Source organism: Pristis pectinata, chromosome 7, assembly GCF_009764475.1.
Source record: "Pristis pectinata isolate sPriPec2 chromosome 7, sPriPec2.1.pri, whole genome shotgun sequence".
NCBI classification, from domain to species: domain Eukaryota; kingdom Metazoa; phylum Chordata; class Chondrichthyes; order Rhinopristiformes; family Pristidae; genus Pristis; species Pristis pectinata.
The window spans coordinates 77,228,777-77,250,341 of record NC_067411.1 but is presented as its reverse complement, the minus strand read 5'-3'; the positions used below and the strand labels follow the sequence as shown (position 1 = coordinate 77,250,341).

Below are 21,565 nucleotides of genomic sequence, written 5' to 3'. Positions count from 1 at the left end.
ATTTAGATATTTAGTCTTTATTCAGCACTCTTCTTAATGTTTAAAACGTAAAGTAAAATTTGTGCTTTTCAGTCTCTCATTCTCTATTTCTGAGTATTCTATTTCATGACCGACTGTTCAGCCAGTTTAATGAACTTGCATTTGCTGAAGGCAGATACCCATTTGAAGTAACAGATAGAGTTGGATAAGTGTAAGCTCTTGCCACTGAAATGGTTAGATAGTTTTGGGGAGACTCAAGGTCAGAGGTGAGCAGTGTTGCATCAGCTTCAACTGTAAATTCTGAGCCAATAAAAGTTGTGGTTTTATTTCATATCATTTACATATTAAAGCACTTTCACTGAACTTAGCTGAATGCTTTTTATTATTTGTTTTTCCTTAAATCCAGATAGGATAATTCTTGGTCTTATTTAAAAATGTCACATTCATAATTTTTGTCTTTCTAAGATGATCAGTAAAAGTCGTGCAAATCTGCCACAAATCACGGCTGGGGAAAGCACCTTGGAGGATATCATGGCCAGAGCCTATGACTGTTTTGATGTACGGCTGAGTAGTGTTCAACTACTCTATGCTGAGCCAAGTATGTATTTGCTTAAATGTATAAAGGCTGCAAAATGATTACCTGATAATTATTTTTGTAACAAGTGGAATTATTTCTGAAATTGTTACGTATATTGAGTTTTTGATAATTAGCTGCAATAGTCTTTTGTTAATTTTAAACTGGTTATTATCAAGTTTGATAAATTTGGAATTTCACTGGCAAGGAAAAGGAATTTATCCAACAATTATTGAGGTGAAAGAATGAACTTATGAAATGTGTTGTTTTGATTTAGAAGAGGACTGGAAAGCTGCTCGCAAAACAAAACAATCCTCTCAGCACATCTTGCAGCCCATGGATTTAAAACTTGAATTTTGTAGAGCAATGGTGGTCTCTGATGCAAGAATGCCAAAGTACGTATGTCTTTTCTCTTTTATGGGTGAAAGATGAACAACAGATGTCTTATGGCACTTGCCCAAGCAATCCTGAGAGATGCAACACTACTTTCACCTCCTCCCATGCCACCATACAGGGACCCAAACAGTCTTTTCAGGTGAAGCAGCAATTAATTTGCACTTGCAATTGCATTTGCTGTTCACATTGCGGTTTCTTCTACGTTGGAGTAAACAAAAGCAGATTGAGTGATTGCTTTGTGGTGCATCTTTGTTCAGTCCACAGGGGTGACCCTGAGCTTCCTGTTACCTGCCACTTTAATTCCCCATTCCACTCCCACTCTGACCTATCTGTCTATGGCCTCCTGCACTGTTAGAAGGCCCAATATCCCTTGAGGAACAATATCTCATCTTCTAAGTACACTGAAGACTCGATGTTGAGTTAGGTAACTGTCTTTCTGTCTAAACCTAAACTAGCCATTTTTGGTGTCATCATTTTGGTTCAGTTTTTACTCTTTCTTTTAGTGTGGTGTGTGGCCTGCCAGGCATGTCCCACAGAAACACACACCACACAGACAAAGAAGCACAATGGGCTCCCAGTTGCTACATGAGATCATGTCATATCCTCTCAGAGCTATTCCCTTTGTTCAACCAATCCACCCCCACCTTTGCTACTGAAAACAACCTTGTTTTCTCTGTTTCCCAGTCTTGACAAAAGGTCATGCATCTGAAAAGTTCCCTTTTTCTTTCCACAGATGCTGCCTGACCTGCTGAGTGGTGAACTTGTCCAAAACTCTGTCCCTATCTTAATATGCATTTATCTACTGTTCTTGTGCTTACTGACCTAAAATGCTGTTGTTCTAGGAAGCCTATTTAAAATCTGATCTTTGCTTTCAGATCTCTCCTTGACTTTGCTCATCTTTATTTTGTAACTTTGAGGTCTCTGTCCACCCTATTCTGCTTCCCATGTATCCCTAATTTTATTTGCTGCACTGTTGGCAGTTATGCCTTCACCTAACCAGGCTCTAATTTCTGGAATTCTTTGCATCTCTACCTCATCACCTTTTAAGACTCTCCTTAAAGCTTGCTACTTGGGTCATTATAGCTTTTGTTAATAGCTTTGTGTAGTTTCTCATGGCAATACTTCACCAGTATAGGTGCTTAATAAATACAAGTTGATGTAATTGAGTTGCTTGGAAATACCACTGCTGGATTGTATGATAATTACAAATCTAAAATATGCATTTTTTTTTCTTATTTGTACACTTACAGAATTGGATGCTGTAATTTTAAATTTGAGATTGTGTTTTGCAGAACTGGATTTTTTTTTCTTTTTGTTTTGTGTACATCTAGTTTGAAACTATTGAAGGGGAAAAAAAACTTGCATTTATATAGCATATCCCTTTTCATGAAAATCCAAAGCACTTGATAGTGGGATGAAGTATTTTTAATTAAAGTCACTGAATTATAGGGAACACTGCATCCAATTTGGTCCAAGTGTCCCAAAGATAATTGTGTGACAATGACCAGAACCCTTTTCTGTAATGTTAATTGAAGGACCAGTATTGGAGAGTGGGACAATTCTCATGCTCTGCTTTGAAGTAGTGCCAAGGAAACTTGGAGAAAAGATGGGTCCTACATGACTACACTGATGGGAGTGTAGCACTCCATCAATATTGTACGTAGATTTAGAAAACAGAAGCAGGATGAATTAAATGTATTATCTCTCGTGTACTGGAGTATCAGCCAAGAAATTTGAGCTTGAGGACTGAAAGCTACAACATTCTGACTTAGTGGTGCAAGAAACAGTCTGCCATAGAAAATAGAGAAACAATCTTGCAGAATGTTCTTTGGTTCTGGTTGTGTTCTCATTTCATTTGTGTATTCCTCAGTTGCCATTATGTTAATTGACCAGAACTGCACACAATACTCCAAATGCAGCCTAACCAAAGTTTTACACAATTTTTAACTTAATTTTTAGAATTCTATGGTAACCTTATCTTTTATTTTTAACTACTTTCAGCCAAAGCTAAACTATATAAATGACTTTTGATCTTTCAGATAGAAAACTCAGCAAGATTTTTGAAACATAAAACTAAAGTCATTTTTAAACTGTTTTTCCCAGAATTGCTTTACACGCTCTACATAGTGCTAATGCATTGTTTCTTTTCTTCAAACAGATTTAAAGTTTATGGTGGGCTTGCGTTACTTTCTGTTCGCATCTCAGACCAAAAACTTAGAGGAGTTTTAGGGTTGATTGATAGCATTCCTACACCAGAAAGTCGTTCGCTACCGCCACAGACAACTTCAAAATCCAGACAGGTAGGCTTAAATTATTGTAGACGGAGTTGAAGTTCTGTGAATTGCTGAAAACTAGTGGTGACCTTTAATGAAGAAAATACAGTTTGTTCATGAAACGTGGTATTCTGTTACGAGTTTTTGTATGTTATTCATAGTAATTGTAAAATAACATTCTTTGGTGAATGATCTGGGGGAAAAGAAATTAATATCCACAGGAGCAGTTTTTTTCCCCAAGATTTGCCTGGCATTTTAATGAATATAATTCATGCCTGGTTAATTTTCTCTGCATATAATCCATTTAAACACAGAAACTATCGCCTGATATGACACCACAATCTGTGCAAAAAAGAGCACTGCATAAGGATCTCTACTCTTCTGTTCTCAGTATGACAGGTGAGATTTGCTACAATACTTGGTTGGGGGGAAGGGGGGGGTGTGTGGGGAAATAATTATTTTACTGCATAAGTGGATATCAAACTGGCTGTATCCTTAAAGCCTTTAAACATCCTTATTTCCTAGTATCTTTTTTCATCTCAATTACTTCAATGCCTATAATCTTCTAGCATGGTGCATTCCGTATTCTGACCTTCAAGGCATGGTGAAATCTGTACTAAATTTACTTGCACTCTCAAGGTCGGTTACTTCACTTTGGGCACTCCAATAAGATTGCCCAGTTATATCCTCGTCTATAAGGATTATGGTACACTTTATAATTCTCTCCTACCTGTCCAAAACAGATTTGGTTATAGTTAGCTTACTAATGAACCCTCACACTTCAGCATAACCTTACTTAGATGGGTACTTTAAACACAGTACCCAGTATTCTGCACGAAGCATAATGTATCTTATTTAATTGCAGCATTATGAATTACATTCTATAACTTGAATATCTTTTGATTACTTATGCCATTCATTTGGTTAATGGACCAAGTTCATTTTGCCCATTATTTGTTCATCTTCATCCTGTGCTTCTCTTCTGACCTACTCCATGCTTCTGTTGCGAAGCAAAGAATCATCTGCACTCATCTGTTCTCGGGTCAGACAGAGCATTTTAAATTCAATCAATTTTGCATTGCAGGGCCCATTCACCTTGCAAGGCGCAATCCACACACTCTCTTCGATTGTACAATACATGGCATTCTTACACACATTTGGAAATGAGGTACAGAATCTTCACCCAATGTGAATACGCTCAGTTATCAGGGCTGAACCAAATGGGTGCAGATGAATGTATGGTCAGTTACGTATGACATCAGCTCATGCTAAGACCCCCTTACTCTGGTTTCATGATCAGACCTCATTACCAGTAACTCTGTGGCTGTTCTAATCAGACCCCTAATTATTTTTGGAGGCATCCTTGGAGGACACCTTGGAACTTCCTTACTATACAAACTGCTCTGGCACTGGTCCGTTTATCTCTAGATGCATTCTTGTATAGAGCTACAATATCTCACTTGATGCGTTATCCAGTGCCTTACTGTGGAGTACATTGTTCCTTGAACTTGTAAGCCCTGTATCTTCAATCCTTGATAGGTCCTCACACCTCTGTAAATTTAACTAAAAATAGATGTTGCTGCTATTTGATGATGGGTTAATCCTTTGTTTCAGTTTTCCCTCTTCCAGCTATGAATTGTATTCCAACTGCAGTTCTTGTGTCCAAAACACATATTAATTCTTCCGTGAATTAAACTGCATCTTTCATTGTCCTGCATATTTACCTAATTTCTCCATGCTTTTTTGGTGGTTTCTGTATAATTTCTTTGATCTTAATATTTGGGCAATGGTAATGAGCCCACTGGTCAATCAAACTTATGCCATTATTTTTGGCTTGCTGTAATAATCACATATTTGCACATGTGCCATTTCACTTGATTGCAGCTGACCTGATCAGAAACTCTCAAGTAGTTGCCCAAAATTTAACAAAGCTGTGGAGTTGACTGAATTTTGAGGGCCATTCCATGCCTTTAGAGTTCTTCATGTGACAACACCAGAGTTTTGTGGCAGATGGAATTCTATATGGTATTTATTGAGGGGTGGGAAACTCTTCTACTGAAAACCCAAACTACTCTTTCCACTGTCAAGCAAGCACTGCGTTAGTTTTTAGTTCTGGTTTCAGATTATTGATTGCAAGTTGGTCTTTTTTTCATATCCACCCACAATTATCTTTGATTATTTTTGGTTAGTTTTCCAAAAATTCTACATAATTCAGAGTGAAATACCTTAAAATCAAATTCGTGTTAAGAAACAGATGATTTATTCATGTAGGAAGCCTGTGGCAATACCATAAACATGCTTTGTTTTAATGTCAAAATATTCTCGAACTATCCCCCAATCTAATGATTTTTATTCCCTTGCATTCGACATTACAACCTATCATTTTTGTCAAAATAAGTAATACAGTATCATCTGCTGTGACCTGTCTACCAAAGTCAAAATTAACCCTGTTAATTATTACAGATATTTTCTTACTATGTGGCTGTGTGATTTGATATTATTGACAAATTGCAGCATTACTTAGTGTTTGGAATTAATCGTATCCGAATATTGTAAGTTGTAGCTACTTACGAGGGTAAATAATAAGATGGTATTTAGGTAGTACATGCTTCAAAAAACAGAATGCATGTATGGAAGGGGATATGAGGGTGGGCAGGGACATCTTAAACTGATGAAATTAAGTGATAAGGATGGTCTTTCTTTGACTCAGAATTAATTCAAGAAACTTTAAAGGAAAGTAATGTGCATTCATATATGTAATGGTGTACATGAAAATTCCCCATATGCTTAACCATATTTACCTTTCACAGATTCCGATGATGAATTCTATGATGCTCTAAGCTCTCCAATGGATAATATACCAATAGACTTACCAAGAGAGAATTCATTGAAAAGATCAGAATCATTACGCCAGAAACAGTTGAAAAAGCAAGAATCTATGAAAAATATGACTGAATTCCAAATGGAGTTTGAAATAACAAAGGTAGTTTTAGTTCCTTTTCTGCCTTGTCCAAAGGTTCTCATCATTTCATTGTTAAACTTATTTTCTTTACCTGCTCAGCCAACTTTCTTGTAGAAAGGACAAGAGTGTATGTATAAAGAACAAAAGAGATAGTGAGAGAATATTGTTAGTTGTGAATACTATTTGTCCCCAAAATCTTTTTTTTAAACTGTTACTTTATATTGACATAATACTTTTTTACTTGTAAACAGAATTTTTTTGTAATAGAAAAGGGTACAGTCAAAAAAGATATTTACTGTGATTGATATCTACTGAGGATAAACTTGGGAAGATGAAAGTATGTTCCAGCGACTTGTATAAGAAATTGTTGAATTGTTTCTAAATCAGAATTTTATTACCTATTTATTTGAACACACAATTAGAATAAGCTCCCATAATATCTTCTTCTTTGGCATTTGTCAAATTTTCCTTGATTCTCTGTGAAAATCCTTGGAATATTTTAATATTTCAAAGGAACTGTATAAATACAAGTTTTTTCTGAAAACATTTTAATGAAAATCTGAATAAATGAAGACTTACTCACATCAGCAGCAATCTTTGAATGGCAGATCAGGCTGTGGGACAAAACCTTTCATGACTAAAATTGGATTTTATATGGCTTTTAAATCACTAAATCCTATGGTACAAATGAAAGTGGGTAACCATGCCAGTATCCCTCACTCCTCCACAGTGGTATTTATGCCACTCTAAAGTGTATATCTTTAAAATGCTACTGAATCTATATTCCAGATTTTTTTAAGAAATGCTGATTTTTAAACACTCTTCTATAGTTGTTTTGTGGTTGCACATTAGTATGTTATCTTCTATACAAGTTTGTCAGATTAAGCCTGGTGACGATGGCCACATTTCAGTCATGAGTATGTTTCCCTGGTCAATAACTTTTACCCTCTCCAGGCTGTACCAGTATTTGTCAGTTACAATCCACGACTGAGCTAAAAGTTATTTTTCCTCCATTGCCAAAACTGTTAAATTTTGAAAAGCCTTGTATCAAAGCCACTGTCATTATAGAGGTAAAGCAACTCCCTTCATGTCTTAATACATTTAGGAATAGTAAATGTCTTGTAAGTAGTACCTAGTCATTTATTAAGCAAGCGATTGGCTTCCCTGCTCAGGAAACTGAGGGGAGCAAACATCCACCACCTCTTGTTTTCTCTTTGATGTTTATTGTATCAATATCTTAATAATTGAATAGCTGCAGAATGCTATGAAGTAAAAATGCAATACAACTTGAAAAAGGAGGTAGTATAGTGGGATTAATCACTTGATTTTTAAATTCAAAAGAAATTATTTAGATTATTTGAAAATTTTTGATTTAATTTATCATAGATGCTACTTGGAATTTTTCGTCATGTAGAAGGTACTGAAAATCTTGTATTGGAGTTGGAAATATTAGGACTTGGTACAGAGCTGAAATTGAGAACATACGATATGACTTCGCATACATATCTAAAAGAAGTCAGCTTAAAATGTCCAGAACAAACAGGTAAGAAGAAAGACCTTTTCAATTTTCCAAGATTAAAGTTGTATTTATGCATTTGAAGTTCTCTCTATCGATAAATGATTGTGTAGTTTATGAATAGGAACACTTTCACTTGCTGACTCAGTTTTTATTCCATTTTAAAAGCTTAACATATGTGTGAATTATTAACAGGCTTGTGCTAAGTCGGCAAGTCTGTTGAAGGATCCATGAATCATCAATTGGAATACATCAAAACTTGTTTATCAGTTAATATATACTGTGGTAGAACAAGGATATATACATATGATCGGAATCTGAGTTTTTTTTTACCTGTTCAAGTTGGTGAATCTACATTATGACATAATCAGTAATCAAATTGCAAATGTTCTCTCTGAGTTTCTAGCAATTAAAGTAGTTTGATCTCAAGGACTGTCTTTTGAAGAAGTAGGATCATCAAACCTGCAACTTTGGGCCATAATATGCTAATTATGCAATCGGAGTAACTATTTTCCAGATTGCACTGCCTTTGGAGAAACAAAGAAATATTCCATTGCTGATCTTCCAAATTAGAGTGAGTTAAGTTACTCAATGTATGATACATGAACAAAGCTTCTGCACAGATGTCAGTGAAAGCTCCAGAGGCAAATTTTAATATGAAACATACCTTCTCTAGTATTGAGCCTCTGAAAATCCAGATCCTCTGTCCTAGTCATCTTATGAGGATTGTAATTGACAAATTGAGAGAACCAGAAACCTGAGGAAAAAATTGCCATTAATATCTTCCTCCAACACCTTGTGACAAAACTTTGTTATGAAGATAAGAAGTGTTATGTATATGTGATCTACTCTCTCCAAGGAGACTAGGAAATCCTTCCAGACTTTGTAGCTCTGAAGATTGCAAAGTAAAATTATCATCAGGTGTAGTTTGACTCACTGGTAAAGAAGTGTTCTTGTGATGAACTCATTAACAGTTCATCAGGATGTTTTACTTTCAAGAGGATGTGAACAGCATTGTTAATAAAAAAAAACTACAGATGCTGCCATATCTTAATTAAGCAAATTGCTAGAAGAAATCAGCAGGTTAGGCTGCAGCTGTGGCAAGAGAAACAGTGTTACCATTTAGGTAAAGTAGAAAAGAAAAGCAATGAACTGTGTGCACTCAGATGTTACTTCTCCAAGTTAGGCTAGTGTAATCAGCAACAACATTTTAAAAATCTAACATACTGTAATGACACTATGTGAAAATGGCCCTCAAATTTTTTAATAGCATTAAAGTTGCATTCAATAGGGGGAAATTCTGTTTTCAAAAGTTCACAAGGCAAAATGAATGATCCTAACAATGTGATAAGCACGAACATTGTGCTTCATAGTTAACAAGTCTTGGCAAAATTTAAGGCAACTGTAAGTAGAAATGGGTGAGGACCATTCATAAGTCCTGGCTGATCTGTATCTCAGTTTACCCAGCTTTGCTCCTGGATTAGTTTAATCTTATCCAAAACACAACTGTGACTCTTGGTCTCGGTTGATTCAGTATGCAAAAATGTACAGTATTGCTACTGTTTCTTCCTTTCCTTTTTCTATGAAAACAAGACTGGGGTTGTGGATCACAGCCCTCTACTGGCTCTGATCATACATACCTTCCATTCCTCCATTACATCTCTTCAGTCTTCCTCTTCTTTCACTTCTCCTTGGTACTGTTATTTTCTTAAATACTCGCTTCACGTATCCATGCTAGTGTCTTTGTGTACTGTTGTTAGTGAATAAGAACTTCTATTCATTGTGCCAGTCCCAAGTCCAGTCAAAAGATGATCATTAGCCAAATGATGTAGACCAAAGGAACAGACATAAAGTAGAGTGAGTTACAAATTTTCTACTATGCTTTGTGTAAGTGTTTATTGGTTCGCTCCCCTTGATTTTGAGGTTATGATCTCTTGTTCTATATTCCTTCACCACAGGAAATACTTTGTGTGGAGACTTTACACCATCTCTACCTTTTTATGCACCTTCTGTTAGATCACAGCTTCTAAATTCAAGGGAATACAAGCCAAGTTTATGCACCTTGTCCTGCTAATGTAAATTGGTTTATTGTCGCATGTGCCGAGGTACAGTGGAAAAACTAGTCTTGCACACCATCCATACAAGTCATTTCATTATCACAGTTTATTGAGGTAAAACAATAACAGAATGCAGAATAAAGTGTTACAGTTACAGAGAAACTTAGTGTCAGTGTTATCCTGATCTGTCTAGTCCACTCTACAAAAGTGCTTCTTCTCACATTACTTCAGTTCTATTTTATCTTTTTTCAGTTGAACCTTGTGCTTTTAAGTTTAACTTTATAAATCCTTATTCTCTTAAATTCTGGACTTCCATATTGCTTTGCAATAGTAGATCCAACTTGTCTGCCTAACTGATCTTATTTTTCTCAAATGGCAGGGACAGGAAAAAGAAGTAGATTCCACACTTGATAATTTAAACACTGTTCATTGTGTAAAATGATTAGAAGATTAGGTAGCAACACAAAATACTGGAGGAACTCAGTGGGTCAGGCAGCATCTATGGAGGGAAATGGACAGTCAGTGTTTCAGGTCAAGACCCTTCATCAGGACTGGAAAGGGGAGATAGCCAGTATAAAAAGGTGGGAGGGGAAGGGGTGGAGCAAGAGCTTGGCGGGTGATAGGTGGATCCAGGTGAGGGAGGGAATGGGAATGATGCAAAAAGCTGGGAGGTGATACGTGGAAGTGACAAAGGGCTGAAGAAGATGGAATCTGATAGGAGTACAGTGGACCATGGAATAAAGGGGCGGAAGTGAAAAGGGGAACTGGAGGGAGGAATGTGTAGGTGATGGGCAGATCGAGAAGATGGGAGGGGAAGGAGAAGGGGTGTTGAGGCCGGAGAGGTAGGGGAAAACAAAGTGGGGGTGGGGGCGGAAAGAACAGAGGAGAGTGGTTACCGGAAGTTAGAGAAATCGATGTTCATGTTGTCAATTTGAAGACAATGACAAAATCTAAATTTGGAATTTGCAATGTGAAATTTCATTTCAAATGTCAATGTGCATGTGTTGCTTGTATGACTAGTGGTGGCACTTCAGTACTTGCAGTGACCTTGTATGACTGGGTTGAAACGTTTACTGAGAAGGCAGTAGAAATGTTTCCTTAGAATATGGGCAAGGCAGTAGCTTGCTCTACCCATTTAAATTGCATTGATAATTTGAATTATTTACTGAGAAAATTATTGTCAAGATGCCTTCATCACCATGGCATTATTGATCAAATGTGAGTTGACAACAATTCTGTTCCTAGTGAAAACATTGTAATACAAGATTCCTCAGAAGGGTACAAAGCTAACTTCAATGACAGTTGGAACAATTACTACGAAGTGAGCTGACAATACAAATGTCCTGACACTTTTAAAATGTACTACTCTGGGGTACGTTAATCACATTTAGAAACTCCCCTTTAACCTGCACCAGATCCATCTCATTGTGGAAGGATAATTCCAAAGGTCTTTCTGCAGTTGCAGAAAATACACAGAACAGTCAGCTTAATTATGTGGTGATTCTTGGGAACCTATGTGTATTAAAGGATAATGCTGACCCTTAAAGTGTCCATTGCACCATGCAGTGCTCTGACTTCTCATCATCCCTTCTCTGCATTCTGTTGAAGTAGCTGGGAAAGAACAAAATGCTGGAAACAAATTTAATTTGCATACATTTTGACCAGTGATTTTAAATTTAACAATAATATAAATTGTTCATATTGTTCATTCTTGTTTCCTTTTAGCAGCTGCTTTACACTCTTGGCTAGTTAGTACCACACAGTGCCGCTTCCATGAAAGCAACTTCTTTCCAGTCATTGTTTTGACAAATGGCAGTGATGGATGTCCACAAGCAGTCCTTAGACTCTGTACCACCTTGGATTCAGGAGAAGCAGTGTGGATATCTGGCTGTAGGGGTACCGCAAGGATATTGTCAGAGGAACAAAACACAGGAATGATTCTTGCATCTTGACAAAGTATAGCACTTTAAGCAAAGTCATGGACTTGTATGGCACAGAAATGGCCTTTCAGCCCATCTCATCCATGCTGATTGTGATGCCTATCTATATTAGTCCCATTTGACTGCATTAGACATGGGTCCTTCAACTCCTTTCCTATCCAAGTACCAGTCCAAATGCCTTTTAAACACTGTAATTGTATCTGCCTCTACCACCACCTCTGGTAGCTTGTTTCAAAAAAAAAACCACCACTCTTGTGTAAAAACAAAAAAAAGCTTCTCCCTCTCAGATCTCCTTTAAATTCTCCCCTCTCATCTTAAACCTATGTCCTCTAATTATGAACTCCCCCACTTATAGGAAAAAGAATCTATCCATCTATCCTATCTATGCCCTTCACAGTTTTATAAACCTCTAAAAGGTCACCCTTCAACCTCCAGTGTTCCAGTGAGAATAAACCGAGCCTATCCAATCTCTCCATGCAACATCCTGGTGAATCTCTTCTGCACTCTTTCTAATGTTACCACATCATTCCTGTCATGTCAGAACAGTACACACTACTCCAAGTGTTGTACAGCTGCAATATCACATCCCAATTCTTTGACTCAGTGCCTTGAGCTATGAAAGCAAGCATACTGAATGCCTTCTTCACTACCCTATCCACCTTCTCCAGAATCAAAATCAGGTTTATTACCACTGACTATATGTTGTGAAATTTGTTGTTTTGCAGCAGCAGTACAGTGCAAAGACATGAAATTACTATAAATTACAAAATAAATAGTGTGAAAAGAAAGGAATAAAGATGTAGTGTTCATGGACCATTCAGAAATCTAATGGTGGAGGGGAAGAAGCTGTTCCTAAATCGTTGAATGTGGGTCTTCAGGCTCCTGTACCTCCTCCCTGATGGTAGTAATGAGAAGAGGGCATTTCCCAGATGTTGAGGGTCCTTAGTGATGGATGCTGCCTTGACACCGCTTCTTGAAGATGTTAGCTTCTCGTGAGGCATGAAGTTGGAGTGCCTTCTCACATGGCTAAGAAGAGACAGCTGTTAGCACGAACAGATGATCAACACTCTGGTGGTGACAATCTGCTTCTTGTTGGCAAAAGTGTACCTCTAATCGGTATCACTCTGCTTTTTGAGATCTGCAGTTTGCTCTTTGGAGGCAGCAGGTAGAGTTCTGATTGGGAGGAATGAGACTCCTCCAAGGTGTGTAGATTGCCATCAATTGAAGTAGAAAGCTGATGTTTCAATTGCTGGTCCTGGGAGTGCTGGAAGCTAAAGGCACTGAGATATGGCCTCCTTCCCAACTAGGAAGAATAGGTTCTGGGCTTTGCAAAAAATCCTGCAAAGGATTATGGATGGACTCTCTCATGCTCCATAACATGTCTTACAGGGTGTCTGTCAGGCCAGAAAATGTGCCAAGCTTTTCAATGTATATTTGCAGCTGCTTCTGTGATGTTTTTATTATCACCTTTGATTCAAAAGCCTGAAAGTGCGTACAATGAGGCTCAAGGCCAGCTCCTATCCCACTGTTATAAGACTATTGAACGGTCCCCAATATGATAGGATGGACTCTTGACCTCAATCTACCTCGTTATGACCTTGCACTTTATTGTCTGCCTGCTCTGTACTTTCACTGCAACTGTAACACTTTATTCTGCATTCTGTTACTCCTTTCCCTTGTACCACCTCAATGAAATGATCTGTATGGATGGCATGCAAAACAGTTTTTCACTGTACCTTGGTACATGTGACAATAGTAAAGCAATTTACCAATTTACCCTGTGGGACATGTCACACTAACTTTTCTGCCTCTCTGGTCTAACTGTAGTTCAATAGTGCCAGATTTCTTAGCATATGAATTGCATTCTTTTAATTTAGGCTATTCAAACTTCTCAGCGCCAGCTTCAAAGCTGATGCTTCGTTGTGTATTTCAGTGAGAAGGTGTTGTCCACTCAATTATCCTGATTATGGGGGGTTGTAGGTGGAGAATGCTGCTGGATAAAGACAGAGTATGAAGTTATTAAGAGGAATGCCCAGAAGAAGGCTGTCATGCTTATTCATTGCCATGAGGAAGTTAACATGCCCAATTTATAAACTACATGCGTACCTTGCTCATTACACCCTTGGCTCCACCAGGGCTAGGCAATGTATATGTTGTAGCCATTTAGAAACAACAATTGTCAGGACCCAAATATCATCGGGTGCATAAGTGGAGTTGCAGGTGTATGGCATTGTTAACCATGCATTAACAAGGGAAACAAGCATTGAATGCTAAATATGTGCATATGCAATTTCACTAGGGTTACATAGAATGCAACATTCCAGATGCACTGTCATGAATGGATGCATGTTACCTGATCATTGGTGGGGAGTTTGTATTTGGGTGAGAATGAATTTGTAGCCCATCCTTTATTCATTGTGGTACATCGTGGTACTTGGTGCAAACATTAGGCTGCGTTTACTTGTATTAGAGTGGTGACATTACTTAAATTATTTAATTGATCATGAAATGTTTTAAAATGATCTGGTCATGAAAGAGAAACTGCTCAGTTAGGGAGAAGGACTTTGAAAATATAGATTGCAAGTTGTAGCAACTAAGCAAGGAGATGAAAATATTGAAGGTGCAATGAGAATTTCAAAACTAAAGGAGTGCAGGATCTGTTACAATCTGAGGGATCAAAGGATCCCTACGTTAAAGTGAAGTACGAACTGAGATATTGATTGAGAAGAAGGGTATCTGAAAATCAATGCCTTAGATTTGATATAAAACTCAATCTACTGGGCTACAGCAATTTCTCTACCGATCTTCAGAGACCTGGACTACATATAACAGTCTTCTCAAGGCATTGGAAAGATACCACAAGTGCTGTCTCTATAAAAATCCTCCACATTTGTTGGAATGATGAGGGATCCAAATTCAGCATTGGCCACACTGTTTGCATCCTGACACAAGACTCAGAAAACTCACTATTCTGACCTCTGTCATGGGTAGAGAATAGCAGCCAGACAGGAAAACATTTCAAGAATGCCCTCAAAGCCTCTGGGCGGGAAAATATGCAACTTTTCTACTGACTTATGGGAATCCTTGACTGCTCGGGTGGAAGAGGAGTATTCAGAATAGTTATAAGAACATGGATCCATGCATTGGAAACACAATGGGGGAAGGGGTGCACCATCTCACCTACCTACCCACCCACCCATCACATTAAACAACTCCCGCCAGGGTTCTTGCACTGTTCTCATCAGTCAACTCGGGACTCACTGAACTGGAGTGCCGAGCAAGTTATCCTTAATCCTGAGGGACAGCCTAAAATGGCTGTACTGGAAATGCATTCTAATTGCTGGGTCATTAGGAAGCAGTAGAACTTGATGAAAATGGATTAGCAAGTTTTAATGTGAGTGAGAGCATGGGTTGAAGCTTACAAAAGCTTAAGCATCAAGGTGGGGAAAGCATGTCCTGAGTTTTCTTTGTTTAAAGGGGAGGCAAATTTGGAGCCATACAAATGGAGCAAATATATCAGGTTTTTAAAAACATACCAGTGAAGGACAAAAGATATAGCTTGGGAAAACTTGTTTGTAATTGCTGGTGAAATCTAATTGATTTGCAGAAAATGTATCGGTGGTCCATAATTACCTGATTTTTAAAATGTCTTTTAGATGCTGACAATAAACCCATTTATATTATCACCACACTGGATAACAATGAAGATGATCTCCTTACAATAGAATATATTAAGGTATGGAATAATTTAGACATATGCTCTTTTTCTGGTTATGGATTGTAACATAAATCCATGTTCTTAACTTTTTCACATAGTTTTTCTTTTTCATTATACCTAATTTATTTCCCAGTGATGCACAACCTTTTACCACAATTTCAGGTGTTTCTCCAAATATATTTCAGCAGGAAAAGTCTGGAGCAAACAGTTGCAGTTTCCTGTTGTTGGAGTGCCCAAAAGATGACTAACGTGTGCACAATGTGACTTACGGCCCAGAAGATTTGCCAATTGTTACCTATTTTAAACATTCAACAAAATAAATCATTGTACATAAAATTTTCTTTCACATAGTCTGGCCTACTCTTCTTGACTGGAATATTAACCTCCTGTGATAATCCATAGCTAGTCCCTGATTTCACATGTGAAAGAGTTACTACTCTCATCTAGATAACTTGAGAGGGAGATACACTAGAGAAGGGAAATAAAGGGGGAAGGTTGCATGGTGGACAGGGATATTGAGAGTTGGATAAAGTGAATAAAGGAAGCGTCTGACAGGTATAGGGAACTAATGATGGACGAGGCCTGACATGGGTTGGAGAGGTAAGGAAGGCACTTAGAAAGGAAATTAGGAAGGCTAAGAGGGGGTCACAAGAAATCACTGGCAGACAGGATTAAGGTAAATCTGAAGGTGTTCTATAAATATATTAAGGGTAAAAGAGTAAACAGGGAAGAAGTAGAGCTCATTAGGGACAACAGGCAATCTATGCATGGAGCCAGAGGTACAAGTGATGTCCTAAATACTTTTCAGTGGTATTTATAAAAGAAACAGACTTTGTAGTTGGATAATTCCGTGAAGGAATAGGTGAAAGTCTCCATTAATAAAGAGGAAGTACTCAATGTCTTGGTGAGCTTAACGGTCAAGAGATCCCCTTTGATAAATCCAGATGGGATTTATCATAGACTGCTACAAGAGGCAAAGGAAGAAATTTGCTGGGGCTCTGGCTGAGATTTTTAAATCTTCACTGGATGCAAGTGAGATACCAGATGTCTGGAGTACAGCAAAAGTGGTTCCTCTCTCCACCTCGCCCACCCCGCCCCACCCCCTCAAGGAGGAGGATTAATGATCACTTGGAAAGAGCAGGGACTAATCAGAGACAGCCAACATGTCTTTGTCAAGAGAAGATCCTGCCTGAACAATTAGGTTGAATTCTTTTGAAGAAGTAATGAAGTATATTAATGAGGGCAGGGCAGCAGATGTGATTTACATGGACTTTACTAAGGCCTTTGACAAGGTCCTTCGTGGGAGACTGATTCAAAAGGTTTGGGCCCACAGGATCCATAATAAGTTAGCAAACTTGATCCAAAATTGGCTTGGCTGGTGACCAGAATTGCACTGAGTACTCCAGTTGAGGTCTGACCAAGGTTTTATGAAGTTGGAGCATAACCTCCCTACTTCTGTATCCCGTGCACGGACTAATGAAGGCTATTATCCCATAGGACTTCCTAATCACATTATCTACCTGTGTTGCCACCTTTAAGGATCTAGGGACTTGTATTCCAAGATCCTGCTGTTCCTTGATACTCCTCAAGACCCTACCATTCATGGTGTATGTCCTAGCCTCATAAGTGCTCCCAAAATGCATCACCTCACATTTGACTGGATTAAACTTCCTCTGCCATTTTGTAGCCCATTTCACAAACACATTGATATCTTTCTTCAGCTTCAGGCTACCCTCCACACTATCAATAACTCCTCTACTCTTTGTGTCATCCACAAACATCGCAATCTTGCCTCCCACATCCAGACCCAAATTATTCATGTATATTACAAAGTACAAGGGTCCCAACACTGATCGTTGTGGGACACCACAAGTCACAGGCATTCAGTCAAAACAAACAACCTTCTATCATCACCCTCCATCTATCGCCAAACCAATGCACTACCTGATATTGTGGCTGAAGCTGGATTTCTGGCTGTAAGTGTTTAGGTGGGCACTTGAATCACTTGGGCATGGAGGGCTATGGACCAACTGCTGGGCAATAATAAAGAATAGTGCTCACTGTCGGTTTGGACAAGTTGTGCCAAATGTCCTGTTTCTATGTTCTATAATTCTATGCTCACTTTGTAAGCAATACACAGTATGGGAAAGCTTTCTGCCCATATTGGAAGGTTTGAAAAGCAAAGCAAATCATGAATCTTACACCCTTGCTTACTGTTTGTAAACATTGACGCAGTTGTCCAATACCAGGGATCTTTACTTGTGAGGTAGTGGGGGTGAAGGTATGGTTCAATGGGTGAAAGAGGCTATTCTAATGTCTGAGGCCACATTTTCTCTCCTCAGTTTGTTTGAATTTTATCTTTGATACCTAGAATGGAACATATTGTAGCTAATTTCAGAAAACTGAAGACAACAGAAGGTCAGCAGGGCAGAATATCAGTTGGCCTTAGACTTGCCAGTTAAAAGCAAAAATGTTCAATGTTTAGTGTAGTTGAGAGAGAGATGCTTGTAGTTGTTTTATCAGATGACGGCAGGGGGACTGGATAGTCCAGACAGCTAAGTGCTAAAGAGAGATCTCTCAATGCAGAAATAATGGACAAATGGAAATGTTGCAAGTCCATACATGTCAGGAATAGTGACAGTCTGTTAATACACAAGGCTGTTTGTGCACTGTTGGTGAGTTTGGAATTGTCCAACTCTATCCCGTATGCATCTTTGTGTGTTATATCAAGACCATCAAGCAGACAAAGCAGAGAAACAAAGCACTGCAAATGCTGGGATCTGGATGAAAAACAGTGGAGGAACTCAGCAGGCCAGGCAGCATCCATGGAGAAAAGCAGTCAACGTTTTGGGTGAGGACCCTTCTTCAGGATTGAAAAGGGGAAGCCCAATATTTAGGAGGGAGAAGCAGAGCAGTGATCAGTGGACAAAGAGGGGAGGTGGATTGGGCACAGGGAGGTGATAGGTAGATGTAGGTAAGACATAGTGATAGGCAGGTGCAGGGGAGGGGAGAGCAGCTCCACCAGGGGATGGATAAAAGGTAAGAAGAGGGAGGGGGGAAAAAAAGGGACTAGGAAAGGGAAGAATAGAAGAAGCACGGTGGTGGGGAGGGATTACCTAAAATGGGAGAATTCAGTGTTCATGCTGTTAGGCTGCAAGGTTCCAAGATGGAAAATGAGGTGCTGTTCCTCCAGTTTGCACTTGGAATCCTCCTGGCAGTGGAGGAGGCTGAGGACTGTATGCAGGTCGCAGTTACGGACAGAGCGCAGGTGTTCTGCGAAACAGTCATCTAGTCGCCACACCCCCCCCCCCCCCCCCCCCCCCCCCCCCCCCCCCCCCCCCCCCCCCCCCCCCCCCCCCCCCCGTCTCGCTTCCACCCCAGGAACTTTCCACTGCCCCCGCCATAGGTGCAACACCTGCCCCTATACCACCTCCATCCAGGCACCTCCCTTAATATCATCTGCATTCAGTGCTCCAAGTGTGGCCTGCTCTACATTGGTGAGACCAAACGCACACTAGGTGACCCGTTTCACAGAACACCTGAGCTCTGTCCATAACTGCGACCTGCATCTCCCCATTGCCAGTCACTTCAACTCCCCCCCCTCCCATGCTATCACTGATATGATTGACAGTCATCGGCCTCCACTGCCAGGAGCATTCCAAACGCAAGCTGGAGGAACAGCACCTCATTTTCCGTCTTGGAACCTTGCAGCCTAACGGCATGAATATTGAATTCTCCCACTTTACGTAATCCCCGCAAATCCTCCACCCTCCCACCACGCTACTTCTCTTCTTCCCTTTCCTAGCCCCTTTTTTTCCTTCTCTCTTCTTACCTTTGACCCATCCCCCGGTGGATCTGCTCTCCCCTTCCCCACACCTGCCTATCACTATCTCTTACCTGCATGTATCTATCACCTCCCTGTGCCCATCCCTCCTTCCTTCTTTTGTCCACCTATCAATGCTCTGCTTTCCTGTCCAAGATATTGGGCTTCCCCTTTTCCTATCTTCAGTCCTGACCCAAAACGTCGACTGCCTGCTTTTCTCCACGGATGTTGCCTGGCCTGCTGAGTTCCTCCAGCATCGGTGTTTTTCAAGCAGACGAAGCAACTGACTAGCTTTCTGAGCTTTTCAGTGCGATTCACAGCCACAGACCTGGTTCTCCACCTTTTTAGGGACATTAGAGATTCTGGGGTTCAATACCTTAAGTGCAAAGTCCAGAAGAGAGAATAGGAGTGAAGTACCCTCTGCATTCCTGCACTACTCTTATGTAGAGCAGTGCGATTACTCAGGAAGCCAGTAGACCTGGTCCTTTACCAGACTCTTGTGTAAATTTCTGAGGATTCTTTCTACAATTCAGAGAAGGAGACCATTTAGCCCATCTTCTTCACGGTAGCCAGAAATAATAATTCAGATTAAACCCACTTCAAATTATCATCCAGGTAATTCCCAAATGTATTGAGCTTTTATTATTCCTTCAGTCTTTCAGGTAGTAGTGAGTTTCAGACCCCACCACTTAATGAAAACAGCTCGCCTCTTATCCTCCCAATTACTTTAAATTTGTGCTCTTACTTTTGACCACACTACAATGAGAAGTAGACATTTTCTGTCTTTTCCCATCAAGGTGATTAGATCTCCTCTGTTTCCTTGTAAGCTTGGAGATGGAGATATGGCAAAATGCAACTAATTTAAATTAAATATATTGCGGAGCATGCTGCTAAGACCTTCAGCTCTTTTGGTGTGTATTGAGGAGCCCTGAAACATGGCTCTCAAAAAATCGGAGCTCTTCCTCTGACAGTAAGCTACCCTATGAATTGAACCCTTTTTTCCCCCCACACTGGTACTGACAGTGAGAATGGCTTGATAGGGTAGATGCAGAGAAAATGTTTCCACCTGTATGAAATCTAAAACTAGAGGTCATGAAGATTGTTAAACTAATAAACCCGGTGGGGAATTCAGGGAAATTGCATTTACCAAAAGAGTGGAAGGTGAAACATATAAAATGTATTTGGTGTAGCACAGTGGTGCAGCTAGTAGAGCCGCTACCACACAATGCCAGAGATCCAGGTTCAATCTGACGTATAATATTGTGTCTGACTTTACATGTTCTCACTGTGAATGCATGAGTTTTTCTGGGTGCTCCGGTTTCCTCCCATGCCCCAAAGACATGCAGGTTGGTAGGTTAATTAGCCATTTTAAATTGTCCTTGGTATGTAGGTGAGTGGCTGAATCTGGGAGGAGTTGATGAGAATGTTGAGAAAATAAAAATGGACTATTGTAGGTTTAGCGATAAATAGGTGGTTGATGTCACCGTGGACTTGGCGGGCCGAAGGGCAGTTTCCATACGATGTCCCTCTATGACTCTGACTCTATTATCCCAAAGAGTAGTTGACACAACAGAATAGATGCATTTAAGGAAAAGTTAGATAAGCTTATGAATAGTAGGATATATTGATGGATTAACTGGTGGGGGAATGCTTATATGGAGCATAAGCACTGGCCCGGACTTGTTGAGCCCGTTGTTTGTGTGCTGTACCCTCAAATATTCCCAGTCTCATTTTTTTCTTTTTCATGTTCCACAGAAACTTAAGATATTGAAGTTCTGTTAATGGAGACATCTCATTTCAAATTGCAACCAATAATCAAACCAACTGAGACTTAAGGTATCACTAGATTGTTAGTTATGATAGTTCGTGATATCTGGGGGGAAAAAAGTGGAAAAATTCATAGTTGCAATTTGAAATGAAGTTTCTGTAGTAATTGAATTTTTAAACAAGGGGGTGGGGGGGGGGGGGGAGAAGTGACAAAGGACAATGGAGTGCATATGACCACAACAGTAGCTGCACAAACAGATATGGGGTGATGCAATAAAGTGACAGTGAATTAGCAACTTATTTTGTGGTCTCCTCAATAGTGACTACAGTGGAAGACAGTTCAACATTTCATTTTGTCACACTGAGCTTTTGACTCTTATGATGTCTGCCATAAAGATGAAGTATGTTTATGATGGCACACAGCTCCATATTATTGTCAGCCCACCTGCTACTAAGCCTTAGTGCTTTTGTCTTCTCCAAATTCAGCTGTTCTAACAGTGCCCTGCCTGGGTTTTAGAACCTGACTTTCTGTGAAACTGCTTGTGCAAAACTCAAGTGCT

General features: G+C 39.4%; 1 protein-coding gene across 1 annotated transcript in view; it reads left to right on the top strand.

Moving 5' to 3' along the window:
- Positions 1-21,565, top strand: part of vps13a (vacuolar protein sorting 13 homolog A) — a 283,508-nt gene that overhangs the window by 89,716 nt on the left and 172,227 nt on the right. Inside the window, 7 exon segments of the mRNA XM_052020712.1 lie at positions 445-577; positions 831-948; positions 3,108-3,249; positions 3,537-3,621; positions 6,033-6,205; positions 7,571-7,727; positions 15,354-15,433. Coding sequence (XP_051876672.1) covers positions 445-577; positions 831-948; positions 3,108-3,249; positions 3,537-3,621; positions 6,033-6,205; positions 7,571-7,727; positions 15,354-15,433 — 888 coding nt within the window.